Here is a 22,927-nt window from a genome sequence, read left to right on the forward strand (position 1 = left end):
GATTTGGGATTTATTTTTATCAATCTAGTCATCATTTTTGCTATACAAGTATGTAGTAAAATTGTCTATAATTTAAAAATATATATATATATATATATATATATATTTTAATACTAATAATTTTGACTTTTGGGTCAAAATGGTCATTTTAATGAATAAAGGTAGATTATAGGTTTAATTGGTATTTGATAAACCAATTTAATAACATAATTTAAGTCATTAAATTAATTAAATATGTTTGATAAAATAATTTAATAGTATGACTTAAAATTATAAATAATATTAAGTAATAAGTAAAATCAATTGACTTATTCTTAAGTACATATATTTATTTTATCTTTTTACCCTTATTTGTTATCCGACTCTATTATTATTAAACACCCTTTTTCCTAATTATAATTTATGATGATAAATATGTTAATTTGATAATTTAAAATATATTTTAAATTAATTTTATCAAACAATTTTAATACTTAAAATAATAATTAAATAATAAATTTTAAGTTAATAATTTAATTTAAAGTCAATTTAAGTCATTAATTAATAAATATTAAGTTTTACCAAACACTCCTTTACTACCATATTTTAAAACAAAATTTTATTTTAAATCAAAATGACTCTTTTACCCAACAAAAAAAAATAAAATTACATCAACTACAAACCTTTGTGAACTTTTAGATTAGAATAACCTTTTTATTTTTTCGTAGCATCTACAAAAATTAGAAATCACAAATTCTAAATATGTATTAAAATTGCAGTTTCAAGACAACTTATAAATTCATTCTAAAACCATAATTTCAAGATTCAATTTTTAATAATTAAGAAAATAAATAAATAAATAAGGTATGCGATAAAAAAAAAAAGAAGACCATTTTGAATATTTGTTTCAAAAGCGACCTTCATTAATTTCATTATTTTACCTCCTAAGTTAAGTAATAAAGGAAAAAAATTGTATAATTTATTTACTAATTTTAGGGAAAAAAAATGTTTTTTGTCAAATAGTAATACTTGGATTCACACCCTTTTTTTTACATGTCTAAGAGACTATAAATGTTGCCAAAAACCTAAGCTAATGGCAAAGCACCCATTCAAGATAAGATGATTACATATTTGTGGTAATAGATGAGTTCATGACTTGAATCATGGGTGGCTCTTCTGGTCTTACTCAAGGTCTTAATCAAAAGGCTTCAAATAGGAGACTGAAAATTTGGTACTCTAATAAGCATACTAAAATTTAATTTCGGTATTATAGATAGATATTGACCGCTCTAAATTTAATATCTTATCTTTAAAATGTATTTATATAAAAATATAATATCCACTCTCTTATACTAGACTATGTCTAACTTGGTTGATAACTCCGACTCGATCAAATAAAACTCGAACTTGTACCATTATATCAATTACATTCCTCATCTTATGAAATTCATTAATTATCAAATTTTTATCTCAACTTATATAAATATTATTGGTCTTGAACTAATGGTCCTCACAACTTTAAAACAAGCTCGCACAAACTATTACGACTCAATGAACTTCTCGCTTTAAGTTAAAGACTTTTTTTCTATTCTGAAAAACAAAAAAAAAAATTACTTTTAAAAAATAGTTTCCAAACAGGCGCAAGTCTCTGTTATGCTTGTAAAACATCACCCTACTCACGAACACAAATCTCATTTTTACCATCCATGAACTGTGATTTGAGTTCCAACATCAGATAGTAAACTCAGCAACACTCAAAACTCTGCACCTTGAGATGAGATTCTGGGTTCAAACTGCAGCATTTTTCTCAGTATCCAAACAGTTTATCCAAACATCTGCTTAAACCCAGTCAATTCATTGAGCAAAAACAAAGGCAGTACATTGGTGTTACAGTTTCATCACTATGTATTGCCCATCGGGGTATCTGCCTTTCAGCTTCAAAACAGGGAGGTTTCTTCACCATTCTTGGCTTTGTTCCACACAGTGGATTCTCAAGTATGGAAGTTGTGTGTGGTGAGATATCTGCTCTTTACATTGTATTGCCCTTTCAGATAATGAATGTTCATCTCTCAGTGGTTTTTAACTCGATCTTTGAGGGCTTCTCCACGTAAAACCTTGGTGTTTCTCTTCGGCTGCTTCTCTATGTTTGATGATATGTCTAGTTGATATGCAATACTTTTGAGTGGAAATAAACCATCTATCATCACTCCTAGTTCAGTTCTTGCTACAGGAAGCTTTGTTGCTTGTTTATACTGTATCTGAGGCCTTTCCTGCCAAACTAGACCTAATGGTTAAGTTATGTTTAGACCACTGAGCATCAAGCTGAGTATTCTACTCGAGTTTTCAACCAACCCTACAGGTGGGTTGAGTTATGTTACAGTTACATAACTGAGGGTCGAGTTGATTGACTGGGGCTCGTGTTTGAGAGGTTCAATTCAGTACTTTAGCAACCCAACTTAGGGGTGTGTAGCTGCACCAGAGGATTGGGTTGGCAAGAAACTACCCCATTTTCCTCCAGTATCAGGCTTTCCATTTCCTAAGTGTGCTAACTAGAGTAAATCCCATATTAGAAAACAAACAAAGAAGTATAAACAGAATAATAAAACTAATCAAATGGAAACCGAAGGAGCTAATTGCAGCAGTCTTATTCAATCCAATGAAATATTAATTAATGACACCTGGTTTATTCCCATGAACTTCAACATTTCCTCATAATGGAATCCTAAATATTAAACATATCAGTTCTTCAAAACTAACTATAAATGATCACCAATTTTCTTGTGACCATCTATGCTTATCAAAACAGCTCGGAAATGTATATTTAATCAGACAGTCAACATACTTGCCAGCTGGTAAAACAACCTACTAATAGTATATTCAATCAGAATCATGAGGTTCAGAGGGAAGTTTGAAATTTCCCTTTCTGTCTGGCACCACTAGACAGAGCTCATTTTTTGTGTTTCAAAAAGGAGCATTCTAAGAAATTTCCAAGAAAAACTGTTACAAACAAAAGACTTACCAATGACAAGTTCAACTTATTAAAATGAATTAGGGGAGGGAAAGGGCAAGTCATGTCCAAATCAAATATGGAAAAGAGTGTGAAATAAAGCATCGACAACAATAACTAGTACTCTCACATTTTTCCAACATGAGACATATTACTCCAGGCTTGTGACCTGTTATGGTAGCAAAACCCATCCTATATCCTTCGATCATCAGGGCATCGGTTATGCTCCTTTATTGGTTTCTCATCCTGATCAAATAAACACATAATAAATCACAAAACAGAAAAAAAAAAGTGTAAAAAAGTTAACACTAGCTCGGTTTATTGCAATTTACATTTACTCTTACATTTTTCCAAATGTGTAACTCATTCGGGCTTTCGACATGTAATGATAGCAAACTTAATCAGGCCCATCTTGTACCCTCGGATCATCAATGGCATCACCAATGCTCCTCTTATGGTTTTCCATCCTGATAAAGAAAACACTTGATGAATTAGAAACTAAGAAAATGATGTAACGAAAAGCTAATGCTCAGTTTGATGCAATGAAAATAATTTCATACCAAAAAAGAGAAAGACAACTACAGGGATACATGCGTTTTTCTTCATTCTACTCATTGTGGAAATAACATCCACCCAATTTTTGAGTAAAACCTCTCCCCTGTATTACCAAAGCATGACACAAGTTGGAAAGGCTTCCTATATGACAGGGGTGAGCTTTATCACTTGGCCTTAAATTTGGCTGTTTAGGGGCAAGTGAACATGAAATTTTTGGTCAGAAATTATTTTCACTTCAACAAAAAGAGCCTGAGGACTAAAAAAGAGATGCATATAAGGTGATGAATGCTAAACTTACCACTGCGTAACAGTGATATGAAGCCCTTGAAAGTCAAAGCAGAGCGTATCACTGCTGGCCAAAAGGGTGCAACATAATCAGACCAATCTGCAGCCTTGATATCCTGCAATAACGAATTGGGAACTTCTTGTGTTTAACATACATAATGGATAAAAAGCAGTTCATGGTCCATACACTGGGATAAGTCCAAACCTGAGCAGACAGCAGTCACATTCAAGGTGTGCGTGTGTGTGTTTTTTTTAGCACACATTACATGCATTAATAGTCAGATTAAGTACCTGAAGAGATAGAGACTCGAGTAATTTGACATAATCAGTAGTAGAACACCAATCTGGAAGATAATAAGCACTGCAAATCTTGTCCAAGAGTGCTTTCTCCTCTGGCTTTAAGGATTCTTCAGAAGGGGAGAGATCCCTATGGCACCATGTTACAAGTATTATCGTGCCACCTGGGGCTGCAACTCGAGCCAACTCACTAACAAACTGACAAAGCCAACAAAATCAAGTAGAATAACATAAGTCAACATCCACAGCAACCCATACAATAACATGAAAATTAAGCATAGGTATTTGTTCAATGAATCAAAATCCAAGGAATGTAATATGATCAAAATACAACGTGTGAGAGTGAAAGTGAGAAGAATCCACCTTTTTTTTGTCAGGCATGTGTTCTCCACTCTCCATGGACCAAACCAGATCAAATTGTCCATCAGGAAACGGTTGATCCAGAGCATCTGCAACTTGGAAAGATACCTGCTAACCATTCACCATTGTCATTCCCATGTTCCATGCCTACTATTTCTTGACTGAACTTAGAGAAAATTCAAGATAAAAATTGGGAAGAAAACTTCAGGGACTGGGAGACCAAATACCTTTTTCCAATAAAACCAACTAACAAGATAGATACAAGATAACCACTGATTACACATGTTGGTACATGGGCCAACAGTCTGTAATATAATCTCCGACAACCAAAATCTTAATATTGTGTTAAACTACTGGTACTTCAAGAGTTTAAGTTATTAGGTAATGAGTCAACAAACATTCTCGTGACATTCAAGAACCGCAAAGGTTAGATACCATGTTAAACCACCAATTAGCCAAAAAGTCTTAACCTCTCTGATACTGACCCAACCATCTATCTCATTAACTCCAATAACCAAAATTTTTGATATAATATTAAACTACCAATAAATTCAAACCTTAAATTATTTGGTTGTGAATTAAAATCTGTCTTACGACCTCTAGTATCATGTCAAACTATAAACTACAAACTAAAACGAAGCAATGCGCTCCCATCCGCCCGGTCCCGGGCGCGTAGGTAAGGCCTTACTGTGTTAAAAAGCTCAAACTACTAATAAATTCAAAAGCTACCAAGTGGTGGGCCAAAATCTATATATTAAGCTGAATAGAGTAGTAATGAATGATGATAAAACTAGACATGAACTCGCACCTTGTCAGCCAAACCTTGGGATGCAGCAAGAGTCTGAGCCCTTTGAGCTTGGAGGGGACTGAGAGTAATCCCTTGGCAACTGGCCCCATACTTCTTAGCCAAGTACCTTGAGCTCCCTCCAATCCCACAGCCCACATCCACCACTCTCTTTGGCCTCTTCTCTCCCTCCTCTGCAACAACACAAACACAGACACCCACCGTCACGCGCCACTCACGCGCCACCACCTTAAACGGTAGAGAAATAAAGAAACACATAGCAAAAAAAAAAGAAAAAAAGCAGACGAACCGGAAACTCCGGCGAACCGGAGGCTCTCTTCGATCATTCGGATCTGAGCGAACCGGTGGTCGGCATCTGAAGCGGCGGAGTCCGGCTCGTAGAAGCCGTGGTGCATGTGGTCACCCCAGATGTCCTCCCACAAGCCGGAAGACTGGTCGTAAAGCTCCGCTATGCCCTTCTTCAGCGACGCGTCCTCCGGCGACATCGTGGATATAGCCGCCGCCGTCAAACGTGCGAATCTCCGCGAAATCGGCGCAGTCACCGCAGGTCGAGGCCACGCGTAGGGCGGAGAAGGGAGGCGCTGGGGTGGCTGCAGCAGCGGTAACAGGTGGCACTTGCAGGACGCAGGAATGATTGCCATCGCAGCTTTCAGTTAAAAAGCCGTGGTTCTGCACTGGCCCCTCCAATCCCTGATTCATTTATTTAATAATTAATTTCATTTCATTTATTATTTGAAGGATAGTCGGTCTCTTTCATTAATTGCATATCTAAAGTTACCAGAATACCCTCTCAGCTTATTAAAATAGAAAATGACACTTGAAATAAACCCATGGATTTTTGTTCAACCCTCCCATTTACAATTTTTTTCACTGCCAATATTTTTTTTTTAATAATCCTAAAATTAAATTTAAACTATATTCAATTTTTCTTATAAAATAATTTTTTAAAATTACAAAATATAAATATTTTAAATTTTTTTTACATTATATATAAATATATAAATATTTATGATAAAAAATAAGATTTTCGATTACTTTTTAAAATTTTCAAGAATCTGTTTTATTGATAAATTTTCTCATCTTAAGTTATAAATAAAATTATAAATATGAGAATTATTTTTTTTTATAGTATAGGAACTTTGACCTTCATTTTTTAAGAGAGAGAGGATTTCAAAGAAGATAATTCTCACAAATAAAAAAATAAAATAAATTTTTTTGTTTAATTTTTTATTTTATAATAACAATTTTTGAGTAATTATAAAATTCTTTATTTATTTGTCCTATTTATTAGGTCGGGTGAGGTTGGTCTATTTACACACTCAAATCCAACTCCAATACTTTGAAATTAGTAATATATTTTTATTTGAATAAAAATCTAGAAGCCAACTATTCCTTTTATATATATATAATTACAATTTTTTTAAAGTATAAAATACATTTTTATATAAATAAAAATGGTTGGAAAGATGTGGAAAATGGAAATGAGGGGAATTAGGTAAATGTCATGTCAAAGGCTACATATATATATGTAGATACACAAGGCACATTTTTCTCCCATCCACCCTCAGTTTAATGAAGTTATGAGTTTTGATGGTTTTTAATGGGAAGTAGCTAGGGAAAGGAAAAAGGAGAAAATAGAAGGTCACACAAAAAAATGTGAGAGGAAAATGATAGCTCAATGACTCTCAATTTCCCATTTTTGTATGAACAAATGCTATTATAATTAGGATGGCAACGTCACCATTCCAACCCGACTTATTTATTTAAAATAATTATGATCTTATTTTATTTATTTTTTTAAAAAGTTATTTTATTTTTAATTATATAAAAATAAATATATTTTTATAAATAATTAAAATATACAAATTTTTATAAATTATATTTATTAAAAAGTATTTTATTATTATTACATATTAAAAATAAGAAAATTAAAATTAAATTAATTTTTAAATTTAATTTTATATAACAATCAGAACCACGATAAAGCGAGGCAAAGCAATACTCAAAGCCCCTCAACCCATATCGGTTTAAAAAAAAAAATTCAAATTTATTCTTAATCTATTTATTTAAATTTTAAACTTGTTGTATTAGTGATGAAACAAAGTAAGATGAGCACTAAAAAAAAAAAGAATTCCACCTTCAACATTCAAATAAACTCCTTACCAATATCAATAAGACCTATTGCCAATAGCTTGCTATTGTTTTACACGCTCCTCACCTTCGTCTTTCTCATGTTCCTTCCTCTCAACAATTAATACATTTGTTTTCTAGTTGAATTAAAGGTAAAAAATTTCGAAATTGATTGACATATTGGTGGGTCATTTAATGGAAGATATGATTAAGTAAGATGTGAATGAGTGAATGTAGCCTATAGAGGACCATACTTAGTTCCTGTTTGGATCAATTTCTTCTGCTCTATTTTGACTTATGCAATAATTTTTTTTTTTTTTGTATTTAATAAAATGTTTGTAATGCCAAGAATATGTTTGATAGTATTTTTAGAAAATATTTTTAATATAAAATGGTTCTCCAAAAATGGTTTCTAAAATCATTTTAATTAAAATCAATGTGTGTAATATTATCCTTAAAATCATAGTATTTTTAGAATGGGTCTTTTTCCTTAGAAATCATGGGATCACGAGACTTGCTCACGAAGGGAGTCGGACAATCATTTAATGGAAAATGGTTAATTTGGTTCACCTCCTTTAAGATTTTAGTTAAATACATCTAATTGTTATAGATTTAAAATTTCATCAAATATCTCCTTTATTATTTTTATATTTTGTTTTCACTCTCCTCTCCTTTCATTCAAAATAAGAGAGGGTTTTTTTTAATGAAATTTTAAATATATAGGGACTAAGTATATTTAACCAAATTCTCAAGGAGGTGAATGAAATTATCCCAATGAAAAAAGGAGAAGAGAAAAGATAAAGTCAAACATATCTTAAGGAAGAGAAAGGTGAACCATGTCATTTTACCCTTTGGAATAATTAGGATTGATTTAAACATTTTTCAAGAATAGGGGTGATGCCCATCACTTCTATTCATCAATGTAGAGTGTTATTACAAGTGTTTTTAGAAAATGAAAAGAAAAAAAAAATTATAAAGTTTAAAATATTTCATAAAATCATTATCAAAGACAAAGTATTTTTAAGAAAATCTAATTAAATGTTTTTCTATTTAACACTATAAGTGATTTTATAAAAATTTTACTAAACACATGATGTTTTTTCAAAAACATCCTTTTAAGTTAAAAGCGTTTTCTAAAAATCTTTTACAAACAAACTCTTACCTATCCACAAGTTTAGGTGAAGACTTTTCAAGAAAAATAATTAGAGTTTTTGGAAAAATTCTTCTTAAGACAAACAATTTTAGAATTAATAAAATAAGTATTCACCTTCTTTGCATTATATATATATATATATTTACTTTATAACATTATTTAATTCCAATTTAGATTAATATTATTTTTTTAAAACCTATATTCAAAATTTCTTATAAAATAATATTAAAAAAAATACAAAATATAAATAATATTTAAAAAAATTACATTATATATAAATATATAATATTTTGAAATTGAGGGTATGTTTTTATTTAAATAAAAATCTCTCTATCTTGAAAAACCCAATGATTCCTTTTAAATAATATATATATAATTTTTTTTAAAAGTATAAATACATTTCTATATAAATAAAAATGGTTGGGAAGATGCATTTTTTCATGTGGAAAATGGAAATGAGGGGAATTAGGCAAATGTCATGTCAAAGGCGACATTTATATGTAGCTACAAGTGATATTTTTCTCCCACTCACCCTCCAAAGTCTAATTAAGTTATGTGTTGATCTCTTTTTGATGAAAAGTATGTGGGGCGGAGTTGTCTTATGGTCAATTGGAGGAAAGGGAAAGGACAAAGGAGAAATTAAAAGGTCAAACAAAATGTGAGAGGAAAATGACTACTCAACTTCCCATTTTAGTATGAGCATATGGTATAATAATTAGAAGAAATTAATAGGTCAAACAAAAGGAAAATGACAACTCAACTTGTCATTTTTGTATGAGCATATGGTATAATAATTAGGATGGAAATGGGATAGGTTCGGGAGCACGGCTTGTAACCATCCCAAACTCGTCTTATTTATTGAAAATAATTTCTATCCCATCTTATATAATTTTTTTTAATATTTTATTTTTAAAAATTTTAATTACATTGAAATAAATATATTTATAAATAATTAAAATATTATAATTTTTATAACTTATTTTATTGAAAAATATTTTATTATTATTATTATTACATATATAAAATTAATTTTATATAATATTCAAGGTGAGTTAGGACGCGACAAGGTAATACCTAAATCTGCCCCGAGCTAGTCTTGGTTTTAAAAAAAAAATTCAAACATGTCCCTAATCCATTTATTTAAATTTCAAACTCGTTCTGTTAGGGACGGAGCAAGATGAGTACTTGAAAAAACTCATCTTCAACATTTTAGAAGAATAAGATGATAAATTTGATAATTTAGAGTTATTCCACATGTATTGAAGCTTTTCCTCTTCATAACGATTTTCTTTACATACAAACACTTAAAATTATGTGAAAACCACCTCATACACATAAAATCTAAACACCGATAAGAACCATCACCAAGAACTTGTGATTGTTACATGCTCCTTATCTTCATCTTTCTCATCTTCCTTCCCCTCCACAATTATAAATTTCTTTTTTAGTATAATCAAAGGCAAATATTGATTGAAATATCGAAAAAGAAAGATATTATTAAGAATGGTGTGGATAAGTGAATATAACATATAGATGACCAAACTTATTTTGGGCACATCACTTTTCCACCAATAAACCTCAATCGAGTCATAGTGCCCCACAAAGACACACTTGGGACTCATATTGAAACTCTACTAAAAATTCTTCAAAGTTAACTTAGCCATCGGAGAGACGTGCTTGGAACAACCATTCGACCACTCCTTTTTGCAGGTTCATCTAGCAGTTGGAGTGGAAAAGCTACTTAGATAAAATAATTGTTCAGTGCACCAACAATTGACATCATCTGTGAGGAAATAATTAAAAAGTCCCCACAATAGAAATAAAAAATGGCAAATTTGGCTTCTAGAATTGAAGCCAACACTTAGCCTACGACCATTGATGAAAGATTTAATGTCTTGCAGGTGGAGATGGACAAGAAATATAGCCAATATGAGCAACGTATATGGTCACTGCTTCAACACACCAAACAACTGAGGCACGAGAATGAAAAATTACGAGTCCAAATGGCCATTGGACGTCACATAAGCCATAAAATTTGTTGCTTTGCTAGCAAGATTATTGACAAGTCGCCATAGAGTCAAGCAACGAGAGTCTCACCATTTAACAAAGAGCCATCGTTAGAAGCAGGTGATGAGTTGTCAGCTAGCAATTTCCTTTTGCCGCTTATAGCACTGAAGTTCCAATAAGAGAAACAACAAACAAAGCTTGAACACCCCCCATAGAATAGCAACCAATGATCCACTATATTCATAAGGGGTCAATTGATGATCAATACAAGTCCAGAAAAAGAAGGACGATATTTAGGACCACCACATTAATGGAGCAAGTAGACACGATCCACTATTCATTCCCTGTTGTGAGTGCATAGCTAATTGATGGACTCATAACATTTCCACTAGTAAACCTAAATTGATCATAGTACCTTACGAAAACGCACTTTGGACTCACTCGAAATTCCTTAAAGCTAGTTTAGCCATCAGAGAGTGTGCCCATAATAACCATCCAACCACTCCTTTTTGCAGGTTCGTCTAGCAATTGAGTAGAAGAAGTTGTTTGGATAAACTACTTGTTGGTAATGCACTAATAACTTAGTTCATGTTTGGATCTGACTTCTTAGAAGTCAAAATTTTTTTATTTTAAATTCAATAAAAGTTTGTATACTTATTTGTCTAATTTTATTAAAAAATAAATAATTTAAAAAAAGTTTAATATAGAAATTAAGAAAATATTTTTTTTTAGAAGTTTATTTTGACTTATGAAATAATTTTATTCGTGTTTAATAAAATGTTTACAATATTATAAATCCATTTGATATTACTTTTAAAAAACACTTCTAACATTAAAAAAAAAAATACTTTTTTAAAAATAGATGTTTAAAAAAATTATAAAAAAAAATATTTATAGTGCTTATTGTGGGTGATTCTCCAAAAAAATATTTTTAGAGAAAATACTTTAAATAAAAATATTTCTATCGGATTTTAATATTATTCTTATAAATTGTGACTTTGGGTTCAATTTCGACTTTCAATTAAAATAAAAAATTGGAAATTATCCCCCATAAGAGTACTTTTTATATATACTAGATTAGTTGCCTTTTTAAAGGGATCACAAAAGATTCTTGAAGGTTATTTTAAGGATGATGTAGGAATGATATAGTTTGGATCCATTGGTCCTTAAACTTTTAATATTCATTAAATAAGTCACATACTTTCGAACCTGATGAACTTCATTATTGGTGAGAGGCATTTAAAGTGGGTATCTTATGAGAGCTTATTGGGTGAGAACCATGTCATGATCGAAGAATTGATTGAGTTATCTATTCAATTGAACATATAAATTGTTTTTAGTATTGTTTTTATCTTTTTAATGCAACTTGTGTGAGACTTCTAAGACTGTGTTTTACAGTAATTTTAGTGTTTTTATCTTAAAAAGTGTTTTTGAAAAAATATTAGATGTTTGGTAAAATATATGAAATATTTTTAAAATTTTGAAAAATCATTTGTAATGTTTTTTTGGAGAAACACTTTATAGACAATTATTTTTTAAGAAAAAAAACAAAAGTTTATTAAAAACACTTTGAGGAAAAACACTCTCAATTACACTTTGAGAGTTTATTTGATAGTGACTTTAGGAAGCGTTTCTAATGTGAAAAGTATTTTTTAAAAAAAAAAAAAAAAGTGTTTGACAAAATTTAGGAAATACTTTAAAAATATAAAAAATCACTGTACAATGTTAAAAAAATCACTTGTAATATTTTAAAAAAAAAACACTTGATAGTTGGCTATCTTAAAAATACTTTTAAATAAAATATTTTTATTAAAAATACTTTAAGTAGAAACATGATCAAACGTACTCTAAGTCATGGACATGCATGATTAGCCGTCATAGATTTTCACTCTCTTGGTATGATTTCAAGAGATTGCGATGGTAATATAATTTTCGACCTTTTTCTTGTAAACTTTGTATAAGTAATGTAAGTATTTTTAATTTGTTTAAATTAAATGTTTGATTGTGATTGGTGGAATGTGCTCAAATATTGCACTTTTCCTGTGACTATATGCATCAAATGAGCCATAAGAAACCATCCTAATCCCCTTATGCACAAATGACATCCCCTTTATCATAACTCATGAGGTTAAGGTTTTGAACTCTATATAATTCTAAATAAGTAAATGTTAGAAACCAATTGGGTGCCCAAGTAGGTTAACTTAACCCGACACAAATATTACTAAAAAAATAATAATAAAGGAATAATAATTTTTGAGAGTTTTAGAACCACCTAGCAACTGCTAGTATAAAAAGATAAATAAAATGAAAGAAGGATTTGATCTCCGAACCTCGTCAAGGCATTTGTCTTGTGAAAATTAGATTAGTTCTCATAGCTATAGTTTCATTAAAATTTGACGGTGTAACAAACCATGACAAGATAATATCTGACACAAGTCATTATAAGGGATGACTCATCAATATCGTATGATTATATTTTACAGAATATATGGATCTAAAACAAATAATATCAACACAACTCATTATATATAACTCAAATTTTTGTACCTTTAGCTAAGATTTGCTAGTCATATCAATATTTGACAAATGATTAACTCTTTTACCTATTTGATTCTATATTAAATATTTATTTGAGTCGTTCAAAGTTGTAATAAAATATAAGTTATTAAATAAGAATACAAATAAAAAGATCAAATCAAGATAGAAAATTATAAAACAAAAATGTACCAAATACAATTGTCTTTTCCGACCCTCCCTCCTTCGTAGGTCTTTTTCCTTAGAAATGATGGGACCTGGGCATTTACTCCCACCTTCATGGGTCTTTTCCGTTGGAAATTATCGGACCGGGGGACTGGCTCACGTGTGGAGTTGGACAATTATTTAAGTCTTTTCCGTTAGAGTTGGACAATTATTTAAATTATAGGACCATGGGACTGGCTCACGTGGGGGAGTAGGACAATTATTTAAGGGCTATGGTACTGAAACTCACTTTTCAATACCATACCCACCAATTTGCACCAATACCCAATCAATACATGTAAATCCCGTGCCAATAGGGCACATGTACTATGAAAGCAAATAATTCCATGCAACTCGAAAAGTTATGATCCTTACAACAACCAGTTATATAATTTTAGAAATTATTTTATAAAACATTATTTTATAAAACTTCAAATTTGTTAAAAAAAAAATTGTGAAAAATGAAGTTGCTATTTATTTTATGATAAAAGTGATAAACCTAAGACCTTGAAAAAAATAAGTTTAAAGAAATTAAAATAAGTATTTATTGTTAATTAGTCATTGAAAATTGTATTATTAATTTTTTTTATTGTAAATTCAATTTTTTTTTTTAGGAAAACATTGGATGAAATAATGAAAATAGGAAAAATAATATAATTGGCCTTTGAAGTGGAAAAAGAAATTGCATGATTTCCATTGTAATTAGTGTTTTTTTTTATAAAAAAAAATGAAAATTTTATCCTGTTAGGAATTTGAGGCTAATCCAAACTATGGTAATCATCCTAGAGGGGGGGGTGTTAAATAGGGTGATGGTCTTGAGTGCAAACACGAGAGTTTATAGTGGTTCAGTACTTCTTTGCCTACGTCCACTCTTCTCAACTTCCTAACAGAGTGAGGGTTCCACTATCTTGAAGTTTCAACCAAGCTTCCAATATCTTTATAATTGGATTATGGTTCCAATTCACCCTCTTGGACTTTTGGCTCCAAGCACCCTTTACACTTCTTCAAGAGATATCCCTCTCTTGAACAACCTTTCAAGTGATACCCCTCACTTGAGAAAATTCCTCACAAAGATATACAAATAATGATCTCTCAAAATCCTAGTAATAGAACTTTAGGTTCAAAGATACAAGAAAAACTAGGATTGAATGGTGCACTAAAGATATGCAAGTTATGAAATAATGGTATACTTAAAAATACTCTTCTAAGGCTCAAATATAATCAAGAATGATCTTGGAAGGTTAATCTTATGAAACAATGAAGTTTGGAGCCTTTTTATAGAAGAAAAAAGTCATACTAGTCGTTGGGGGTTCGACCGGATGACTAGCCATTAGGAAAAGTGATCGTTAGGCCTCAACCAGACCTCAATCGAACCTCGACCGGACCTCAACCGGTTGAGGTTCAACCTTGACTGGGAAGAAAAGACCATTAGGAGAGAGAGAAACTTTTTTGTCTCCTTCAACCGGTCCTCGACCGGACGAGCACAATCGGTTGATCGGTTGAACCGATTGAGCCATTTTTTTGGCTCAACACTCAACATTTTTCAACTTAAAACATTTTAATACAAGTTTGAAAATCATTTAATATAAGGTTTTAGTTGAAAATATGAAATTATCCAATTCTTAAAATATTTAAAACAATATTACTTGGATGATTTTGGTGTATAAATAAAGAATGAAATGCATGAAAATCCTAGTGCACCAACAACCTTACAAAGAGATCTTAAGAAGTTTTGGTCTTGAAAAACTCTTCTCTTTGAAGTGATCTTCTTTTTCATGATTTCTCCTTGGCTTGATTTGTCTTTAGATTGTCACTTTGAAAGTCGTCTTGTCTAATCACACTTGAAATATGATCATTAGTTCTAAACCTTATTTTGTTATCATCAAAATCAAGATTAACCAAACCTTGATTTCACATACCCCATACAAATTTATAAGTATTTTAAGTTTTAATTTTTTTGTGCATGAATTCTATCAAGTGTTAGCGTAATTAGTCTATTTAAATAATAATATTATAACAGTTTTGGTATTTTTGGTTTTAATTTTTTTTTTGGCATATATTTCATCACTCTAAGTGTAATTGGTGTATGTAAACAATATTAAAATCACATGAAGTGAAAAAAAAATCTTAAAAATTCAAAAAAGTACAAATCTAGGATGGTAAAGAATGCGAGAATTTGTGTCATTTATAATTTTTTTTATAATATTTTTTATTTCAAATATAAAAAAATCAAAGAAGTTGTGATCTGAGAGGGTAAAAAAGATGTGAGGAATTTGTATTACAAAAAAAGACATGATTTTCTTTGAATATGATATAAAAAAATAAAATTTTATTTAATTAATAACTTTTAAAATATCAAAATTATTTTTATTTTCAATAAAAATATTTTTAAAAATAAAAACTTAATCTGGACACTTCCACATCCATTTCTTTTTGTTCTCAGACAAAAGCGTCTGCAAAGAGGTCCCCCTCATGGACCACATCTGTCCTCTTGCATGACAATAAATATGTAAAGTGCTAAAAGAAGAAAATAAAATAAAATTGTTCCATGCATGTCTTGCTTTTTTGTTTTAAAAATTATAAAACAATTATAATTTTTATATAAGATAATTTTTTTTATAAACTTATATTGAAAAAAAAATTAAATTCATTTAAAAAAAATTGAGATATCATTTTTTTTTTTTTTTACTTTCTCTAATTTTAAAATTTATGAAAACATTTTTTAAAATGTAAGATAAATTATTACTTTTTGTACCTTCTATTTTTATATAAAAGTTTCTAATTTTAAAAATAAAAATAAAAAGACTAAAAAAAAATTGCAATTTAATTTATTATGAAAAACATGAAAGAAAATAAAATATAGTAAAAATAAATTAAAATTATATATATAAATTATTAATTTTTACATAAAAGAGTAAAAAATAAATTTAATCTTATATATAATTTATTAATTTTAAATTTATTTTTAATTTTTTTGGTTTTTCACTCTATTTTCTTCTTTTTTTTTCATATAAAAATGAGTGGAGAGAAATGGACGAAGGTAAATATCTATTAGAAGTAATTTTATTCACCATACAAACTAAAAAAAGAAAAACTAAAAATAAAAATAAAAATTAGGAAGTTTCCAGATACATGTCATTGCTGAAAAATTGACAGGTCTGCACCAACGTGTACAATGACATGTATTTTGTTTTGTTCAGACTGCGTGTTTGGCCGTCTCTCCACAATCTCCCTTCCAGAATTGCTTCATTCGGCAAAATGATGACGTCGGAAAACGAAAACCCTAGCTGATTTTTTTTTAAGGGAAAGGAGATTGGGATTAGAATTAGGGTTTTTGGGTGGGTTTTGGTTTTAGCACAAGGAGAAGTGGACCCAAGTCAATCGGAAGATTCGAGCCTAGCCAGATCATTGTAGGGTTAGGCTTGGGCTGTTTTTTAAGCCCAAGCCTAACCCCGACCCATGAGATAGCTCGAACTCAACCCAAGCATTAAACCTGCTGGGCTAGTTTTTTTAAGCCCGAGCCCGACCCCCGGACATTAAAGCCCAACAAAATTCACAAATAGCATGCATGGGACAGTGTTTTACTACTTGGAAAAAAATAGAAAATTTGTCAAGCTTGCATTTATTTTCTATAATATACCTAATTTTATTTACTAAAAAATATGGGCTTAGGGCCCATCTTGAACACACAAAGTTAAATTCCCCTTCCGACCTAAGGCCGACCCAAACACCAACTAAGAGGACCTAAGCCCAGCCCAATCGGCCCATATATATGTCTAGGTTTGGTCCATTAGACATCAAAGGAGGGAAAGGATTCTTCTTTATTTGTTTTTTCTATTTCGAATAAAATTATCATATTCTCGTCCTTCTTTCTACACCCCATCTTCTCCTTTAGAAAAAAACAAAAAATTTAAAAATCAAATAATTTTTTTTTAAATGATAGCATTAATCCATTTCATCTTTCATTCTCATGTAAAATTATAAAAATAAAATAAAAATAAATAAGAAAAGAAGAGAAAGAGTAGGAGATCTTTCAAGCACTATAGATGAAAAGGCCACCTCACAAATCATTTTCCATCCTTTCTGTCTCCTCTTTGAGTTCTAACTTGAGAAGGATGACAATGACAAGGATTATTTTAATCGCATTTTGTCTTGTCCTTTCTAAAATGGGTTTGAAAGAAATGTGTTTTTAGATACCATATTCTAATTATTTTGAGTTATTTTCATTTGTTTTTTAGTGATTATTTTAAAAAAATAGTTATAAAAATATGAATAATAATTAAAAATAAAACAATCGTATTAAATATATTTTTAAAACCATAGAAACCAATATTTTAGATTCTTAAACAAATTTTTGTTTTACAAAACATTTTCAAAAATTATTTTGTAAAACTATTTTCGAAAACGAAAACAAAACCTTACCAACCAAATTCTTGTTTTGAAAAAACTTTTCCATCTCTTTTAGGAATAGAAATGAATGGTTGGTTATCTATGGAAGGAAACAGGGGGCTGTTTTATTCCGATCTAGTAAAAAAGTACCTTGGAACTGTTAATATTTTATGTAAATTCATTGAAGATCCCACCAAGTGGAATGAATTAGTCGGTCACAGATGAGACAATGACAAGGAAGGGAGCTCAGGCAGGGCCTCTAGTATGAGTGTGATGGCATGTGTTTTGTTGGCATTTGCGTGTTGGCAAAGTAGGCGTCCACACATTGCCCACAAGCTAGCGTCCCCACAAGTTTCAAATTTTGAATCTCATCATCAAAGAAAAGGGAAAATTCATTGGAAGAAGTAGAAAAAGTGCCTTCAGAAGCACTTGAGATCACGTGATTCCAGCTAATCAATTGCTGGAGACAGAAAACCTCATATGGAGTATCTAAAACTTGGTACTCAATTGCTAATCAATCCAGATTTGAAGGTCTGAAGAAAAAGCCTTTGACCATTGATCTGGGATTTTCCCATAGAAAATAAATAATCTTCCTAGGAGTCAAAACTACCAACAACACAAGAAGGGGAAAAAATATACTGATAATATAATAACTTTTTCATAATTTATAACAAAGCAAGAGTTATTACACCCCAAATATTGGAATTAAGCTGTTAAAGAAAGAAACAAATGCTGAAACATTAGAGATATAAGGCAAGATCATACATGTGTATATGCATATATGCCTGCAATGCCCTGTTAATAACTATTGAAACAACAATACCCAACACTTAATAAAATCAATATCATATCTACTAAACCAATAACAAATCTGAAAGCCCGAAAAAAGAGTGCTTAAGAGCATATGATTATAGCTACTATATACCTGAATAATTTGTAATCAAAATCATGGGTTTAGTTTTCGGTTTTCTTGTTTGCTTCCTTCTTGTACTCCTCCATTTCATTCAACCACAGGTCCCCAAACTCACAGTCCTTCCAAGCCTCAAACCATGGCCCCCCAAGTGTGTAATGTATGGCTTTGGGGAATGTTGATGGATCATTCTCCTCGGCCTTATTATGCCCTACGAGGAAGTTCCATACAAATGGAATTGACCCAATTTCATGATCCTCGAGCCACTGAAACCTGTGGAGGAAGGCACCAGTCTGAGAATTCACTACATCTGGGGTCAACACCCTGTTCTTTGGGTGCCCACAGTTATACAACACCATTGAAGACCAGTTCTTCCTAGGGTAAACTGTCTGCACGACTCCATCCATTTTCGTCTTCTCCTTGGGGGTGTAATCATGCTGAACGCACATCATCGCGTAGTTATCATCAACCAAATCCCGCAACTCCTTAATGTCACCCAAGTATAGGAAATCACAATCTACAAACATTGCCCAACCCTCATAGTTCGCCAGGTATGGTGTCAAGAAGCGCGAAAATGAGAACTCAGTGCTCTCAGTTTGGCCTCTCTCGCGCCAATACAACCCACTCTTCCTCAGATCAGATTGTTTTATCGGTGTGATCTCGATGGGGATTGAAGATCGTTTCAGAAGCGAATGGCAACAGACTTCATAGGCTAGATCTTCACGGGGATCATAACCCACAAAGATCTTAAAGGGTTTGACTGTACCATTACAATCCAGGTTACCCTTTCCATTACTGACCAAACTCATCTCTTCTTTCAGAAAGAAAACTTCAGGCCTTGAGACTCCAAAGAGTGAAATTTAGGCCTGGAAATTGGCAGCAGAACAAACAGAATTAATTGATGAAACAACGATCAACCGGTAAAACAATAGAAGCAGAATGATAACGATCAATCGTAAATCCCATTCTGTTTGTTTGCCAAGAAAATGAAAAAAAAACACACATTTTTCATTTAAATTGGCCACAGAGAAAACATTATAAAGCAAAAGAACCAAAATTAATTTGGTTACCAAGAAAATATTATAAACGAAAACCAATTTAAATTCATTTTTTCCTCTCAGCAGGCTGACCAAAAATGTGAAATTTAGCCTGGAAATTGGCAGCAGAACAAACAGAATTAATCAATGGAATGCTACTTTTGGCTGCCAAGAAAATGGAGGACATTCACATCTTTCACTTAAAATGGCAAGAACTCGTAGCCAAATAGAATACAAATTATAGAGCAAACAAAAATAAACTTTAAATCCTAATACTGTGTTTGTCTGCCAAGAAAATGAAAAATAAAAACACACACAGAGACAATTCTCATTCAAATCGGCAACAGAGCAAACATAGAAAGAACCAGATTTAAACGGCCAAACGACAACCAATCTTAAATTGAATCTTAACGCCGTGTTTGATTATCGACAAAATTATTAAAAAATCCTTTTTTTTTTCATTCACATTGGTAAAGCAATAGCGCAAAAGAGGCACATTTACTGATTCTTAATGCCATTTCTTGTTGCCTAGAAAAAATTTAAGCAAAAAATAAAAATAAAAAAAAATCATAATTTTCAATGAAATAGGCAACAGAAAGACCACTAAGAACCTGAAAACCACCGAGTCAGAAACAATCAACAATCAACGACCGACAACCGACAACCGACAACCAAGCCTGCAACAATGCCACGTTTGGCCGCCGAGAAAACGACATATGCCTCCCAATTCGAACCAGAGAAGGAAAAAACAATAACACAGACTCACCACAATGACCACATTCTTTTCCTTAACTTTTTTTTTCTTTTTAACAGCACAAGACGAGATCAGATCTGAGGCATACAAACCAAAACTGAAACAACAACAACAACAACAGCAGAAAACGCCTGTGTTTGGTTGCAGAGAAAATGTGAGAAAAAAGAAAAAACAGAAATGAGAAAAAGAGTACCTTTGAGAGTAGCAAATGCTGATGAAGACGATGATGGGAAGAGGAAGGTATATAAATAAGAGATGTGATGTGGCTTGAAATAATCGAGAACTGTTGTCGAGATTGTGCTCAAAATGCACCGACACGGTGGGAGAGAGTTTGTTTGACTCTTACACGCTGAGGAAGAGAGAAGGCCCCCGGTTATCACGTTGAGAGAGCGAGAGAGAGAGAGAGAGAGAAGCAGCGCAGATCCAGCGGTGCCGTATCTGTAAATCTGTGGCTCAGGGTCCTATCAATTCGGCCCACTGTTTTTTGTTTTTTCTCAAGTGTCTTGTTTTCATTATATCCTTCTTTTAACCCCTTCTCATTTCATTATGAGCAGGGGGCAAAGGTACAAATGACGCTAAATTTATAGCATGTAGTGTCACCGATTCAGCCTCTCTTATGTACTTTTTTATTTCTAGATAGAAAATAGAAATAGTGTGGTAAAAAAAAACGAAGGAAAATATAGTTTTTGAAAACCATTTTTAAAATTTATTTTTTAATATTTTATTAATTTAAAATATTTTTAACCTATTTTATATATATTTTATAAATAATTTTTATATCTAATATTTTATTTTTAATCACTCCCTATATTTTTTAAAACAAGTAAAGAAAGAAAAACCACTAAAAATCGTTCTTTGAAAATAATCTATTTTCTTTTCGTCATAATATAAAATAAAAAACAATTTTTTATTATTAAACGTATGTTGAATGCAACAATATTACTCTTAAATGTAGAAAATAATGTTCCGACTTAAAACAAAAATGATATTACAAAGCTATGTACATTAGAATTTTTATGAATACTAATATGCAAAAATTTACCCATTATGATTAATCCCTTTTGAAGGATGCTTGATATCTTTATTGTGTTTACCATGGAAAATGACAACTCAATCGAATAGTTGATATCAAAGCCAAGGATTATGGATTCAAGTCAAGTCATATAGAGATGCAAGAATACCACTCTTATAATACTACTCTTAATTCGGCAAATCTAACATAAACTAGTTTCAATTTTTTTTTTAATAAAAACGATTGAAATATGTCATATTGGTTAACCTTTAAATCCTCCAACTCAAAATATACAAAAAAAAAAAAAATGTTTTGGCTTAAAACAAGAATAAAAATAGAAGGTAGTTACATTAGAATTTATATGAATAGTGGTAAGTAAATTTTATCCATTATAAAGAGTACTTAAGGCAATTGAATGTCAGTTAATTTTTAGATAAGATGATCAAAACTCAATTCAAAAATAAGTATTAGAACTAAAAGTTCAAACAATAGAAATATACGGGGAAATGTAATAGTATTTTTCATAAATATGTAAATCCAATACATACAAATTTTGACTTTTTTTAATAAAAAATGTTTAAATATGTCATATTGGTTAACCTCTAAACCCTTCAACTAAAAAGATGCAGAGAATAATATTTTGGCTTAAAATAAGAACGAGATTGGAAAGCTAGTTGCCTTGGAATTTTTGTGAATATTGGCATGTGGAAGTTTACCCATTATGAACCCTTTTAGAGGGTACTTAGGTCAATTCACTTTGGACATCTTTACCATGTATGCCACACAGGGTAAGGACCGCCCAAAGTACCAAAAACAGAATTTCAATCTCTCAATTATTGGTACCAGTACATTACCAAACCTTTCACGAATCTCAACTTTTACATTACATGACAAACCTATAAAACATAAAATTGTTCCAAAATAATCGGAGATTTTAAATTTTGATGACAACTCATATCAAATGTAACGATTCACACCGATATTTGTAAATATTATCTGTTTGGACTTAAAGGGTTTTCACGGCTTTAAAACACATAACTTAATTAAAAACGACTCATACTTATTTACTATTTAGGATTTTTTTGTAAACACAATACAAAACGTCATGGATCGGTATTGATACTATTTGTAATGATTTTCACCCAATTATATAGAGATTATCTATTTTGAGACTAAGGGGTCTTCACGATTTTAAAACGCGTTTACTTGGTTAAAAATGATTCATATTTATATAGTGTTAATGAACTTTCTCCCATAACTGAGATGTGGGATATCACATCAAATCTCACATGTTCCTGTTACTTATATTTTTTTTAATATGCTTATATATGCCATTAAATCCTTTCAATTTCAAAATTTTCCCACTCTTTCATTTCTTTATATTTATTAATTCTAATAACTTTTAGATATATTAAACACAAAATGATTATTATAATAGGTAACTAGTGGTAAAAAAAAACTAAATATAAATATAAATGTATAATGGATAAAAAAAAAAAATTCTTTTT

At 30.9% G+C, this 22,927-nt stretch overlaps 2 protein-coding genes across 4 annotated transcripts; both read right to left on the reverse strand.

The window, feature by feature from the left end:
* Positions 1-2,827: 2,827 nt before the first annotated feature.
* LOC117932870 (probable tocopherol O-methyltransferase, chloroplastic) lies at positions 2,828-5,968 on the reverse strand. Of its 2 annotated transcripts, none has more exons than XM_034854170.1 (7): positions 5,578-5,968; positions 5,292-5,461; positions 4,487-4,591; positions 4,118-4,321; positions 3,840-3,942; positions 3,319-3,453; positions 2,828-3,232 (listed from the first exon to the last, which is right to left on the reverse strand). In XM_034854170.1, the coding sequence occupies exons 1-6, from the start codon at positions 5,927-5,929 to the stop codon at positions 3,350-3,352; spliced, it is 1,038 nt and encodes a 345-aa protein (XP_034710061.1). In that variant the 5' UTR covers positions 5,930-5,968; the 3' UTR covers positions 2,828-3,232; positions 3,319-3,349. The 2 variants fall into 2 exon arrangements, with proteins under 2 accessions (XP_034710061.1, XP_034710060.1); XM_034854169.1 differs by having other exon boundaries at positions 2,830-3,232; positions 3,331-3,453.
* Positions 5,969-18,342: 12,374 nt separating this feature from the next.
* LOC117932877 (protein CDI-like) lies at positions 18,343-20,834 on the reverse strand. Of its 2 annotated transcripts, none has more exons than XM_034854179.1 (2): positions 20,601-20,834; positions 18,343-19,482 (listed from the first exon to the last, which is right to left on the reverse strand). In XM_034854179.1, exon 2 carries the CDS (start codon positions 19,423-19,425, stop codon positions 18,661-18,663), a length of 765 nt encoding a protein of 254 aa, XP_034710070.1. In that variant the 5' UTR covers positions 19,426-19,482; positions 20,601-20,834; the 3' UTR covers positions 18,343-18,660. The 2 variants fall into 2 exon arrangements, with proteins under 2 accessions (XP_034710070.1, XP_034710072.1); XM_034854181.1 differs by lacking the exon at positions 20,601-20,834 and adding an exon at positions 20,420-20,513.
* Positions 20,835-22,927: the final 2,093 nt, after the last annotated feature.

The sequence above is a fragment of the Vitis riparia genome, chromosome 16, assembly GCF_004353265.1.
Source record: "Vitis riparia cultivar Riparia Gloire de Montpellier isolate 1030 chromosome 16, EGFV_Vit.rip_1.0, whole genome shotgun sequence".
NCBI classification, from domain to species: Eukaryota; Viridiplantae; Streptophyta; class Magnoliopsida; order Vitales; family Vitaceae; genus Vitis; species Vitis riparia.

Bases quoted from the DNA above. Each gene is read 5' to 3' on its own strand.
- LOC117932870 (XM_034854170.1), bottom strand. From the start codon at position 5,929: ATGGCAATCATTCCTGCGTCCTGCAAGTGCCACCTGTTACCGCTGCTG. The intron at 5,462-5,577 runs GTTCGTCTGCTT...GTGTTGTTGCAG, and splicing joins CCGGTTCGCCGGAGTTTCCG to AGGAGGGAGAGAAGAGGCCA. The intron at 3,943-4,117 runs GTACTTAATCTG...TCGTTATTGCAG, and splicing joins TCGAGTCTCTATCTCTTCAG to GATATCAAGGCTGCAGATTG.
- LOC117932877 (XM_034854179.1), bottom strand. From the start codon at position 19,425: ATGAGTTTGGTCAGTAATGGAAAGGGTAACCTGGATTGTAATGGTACA.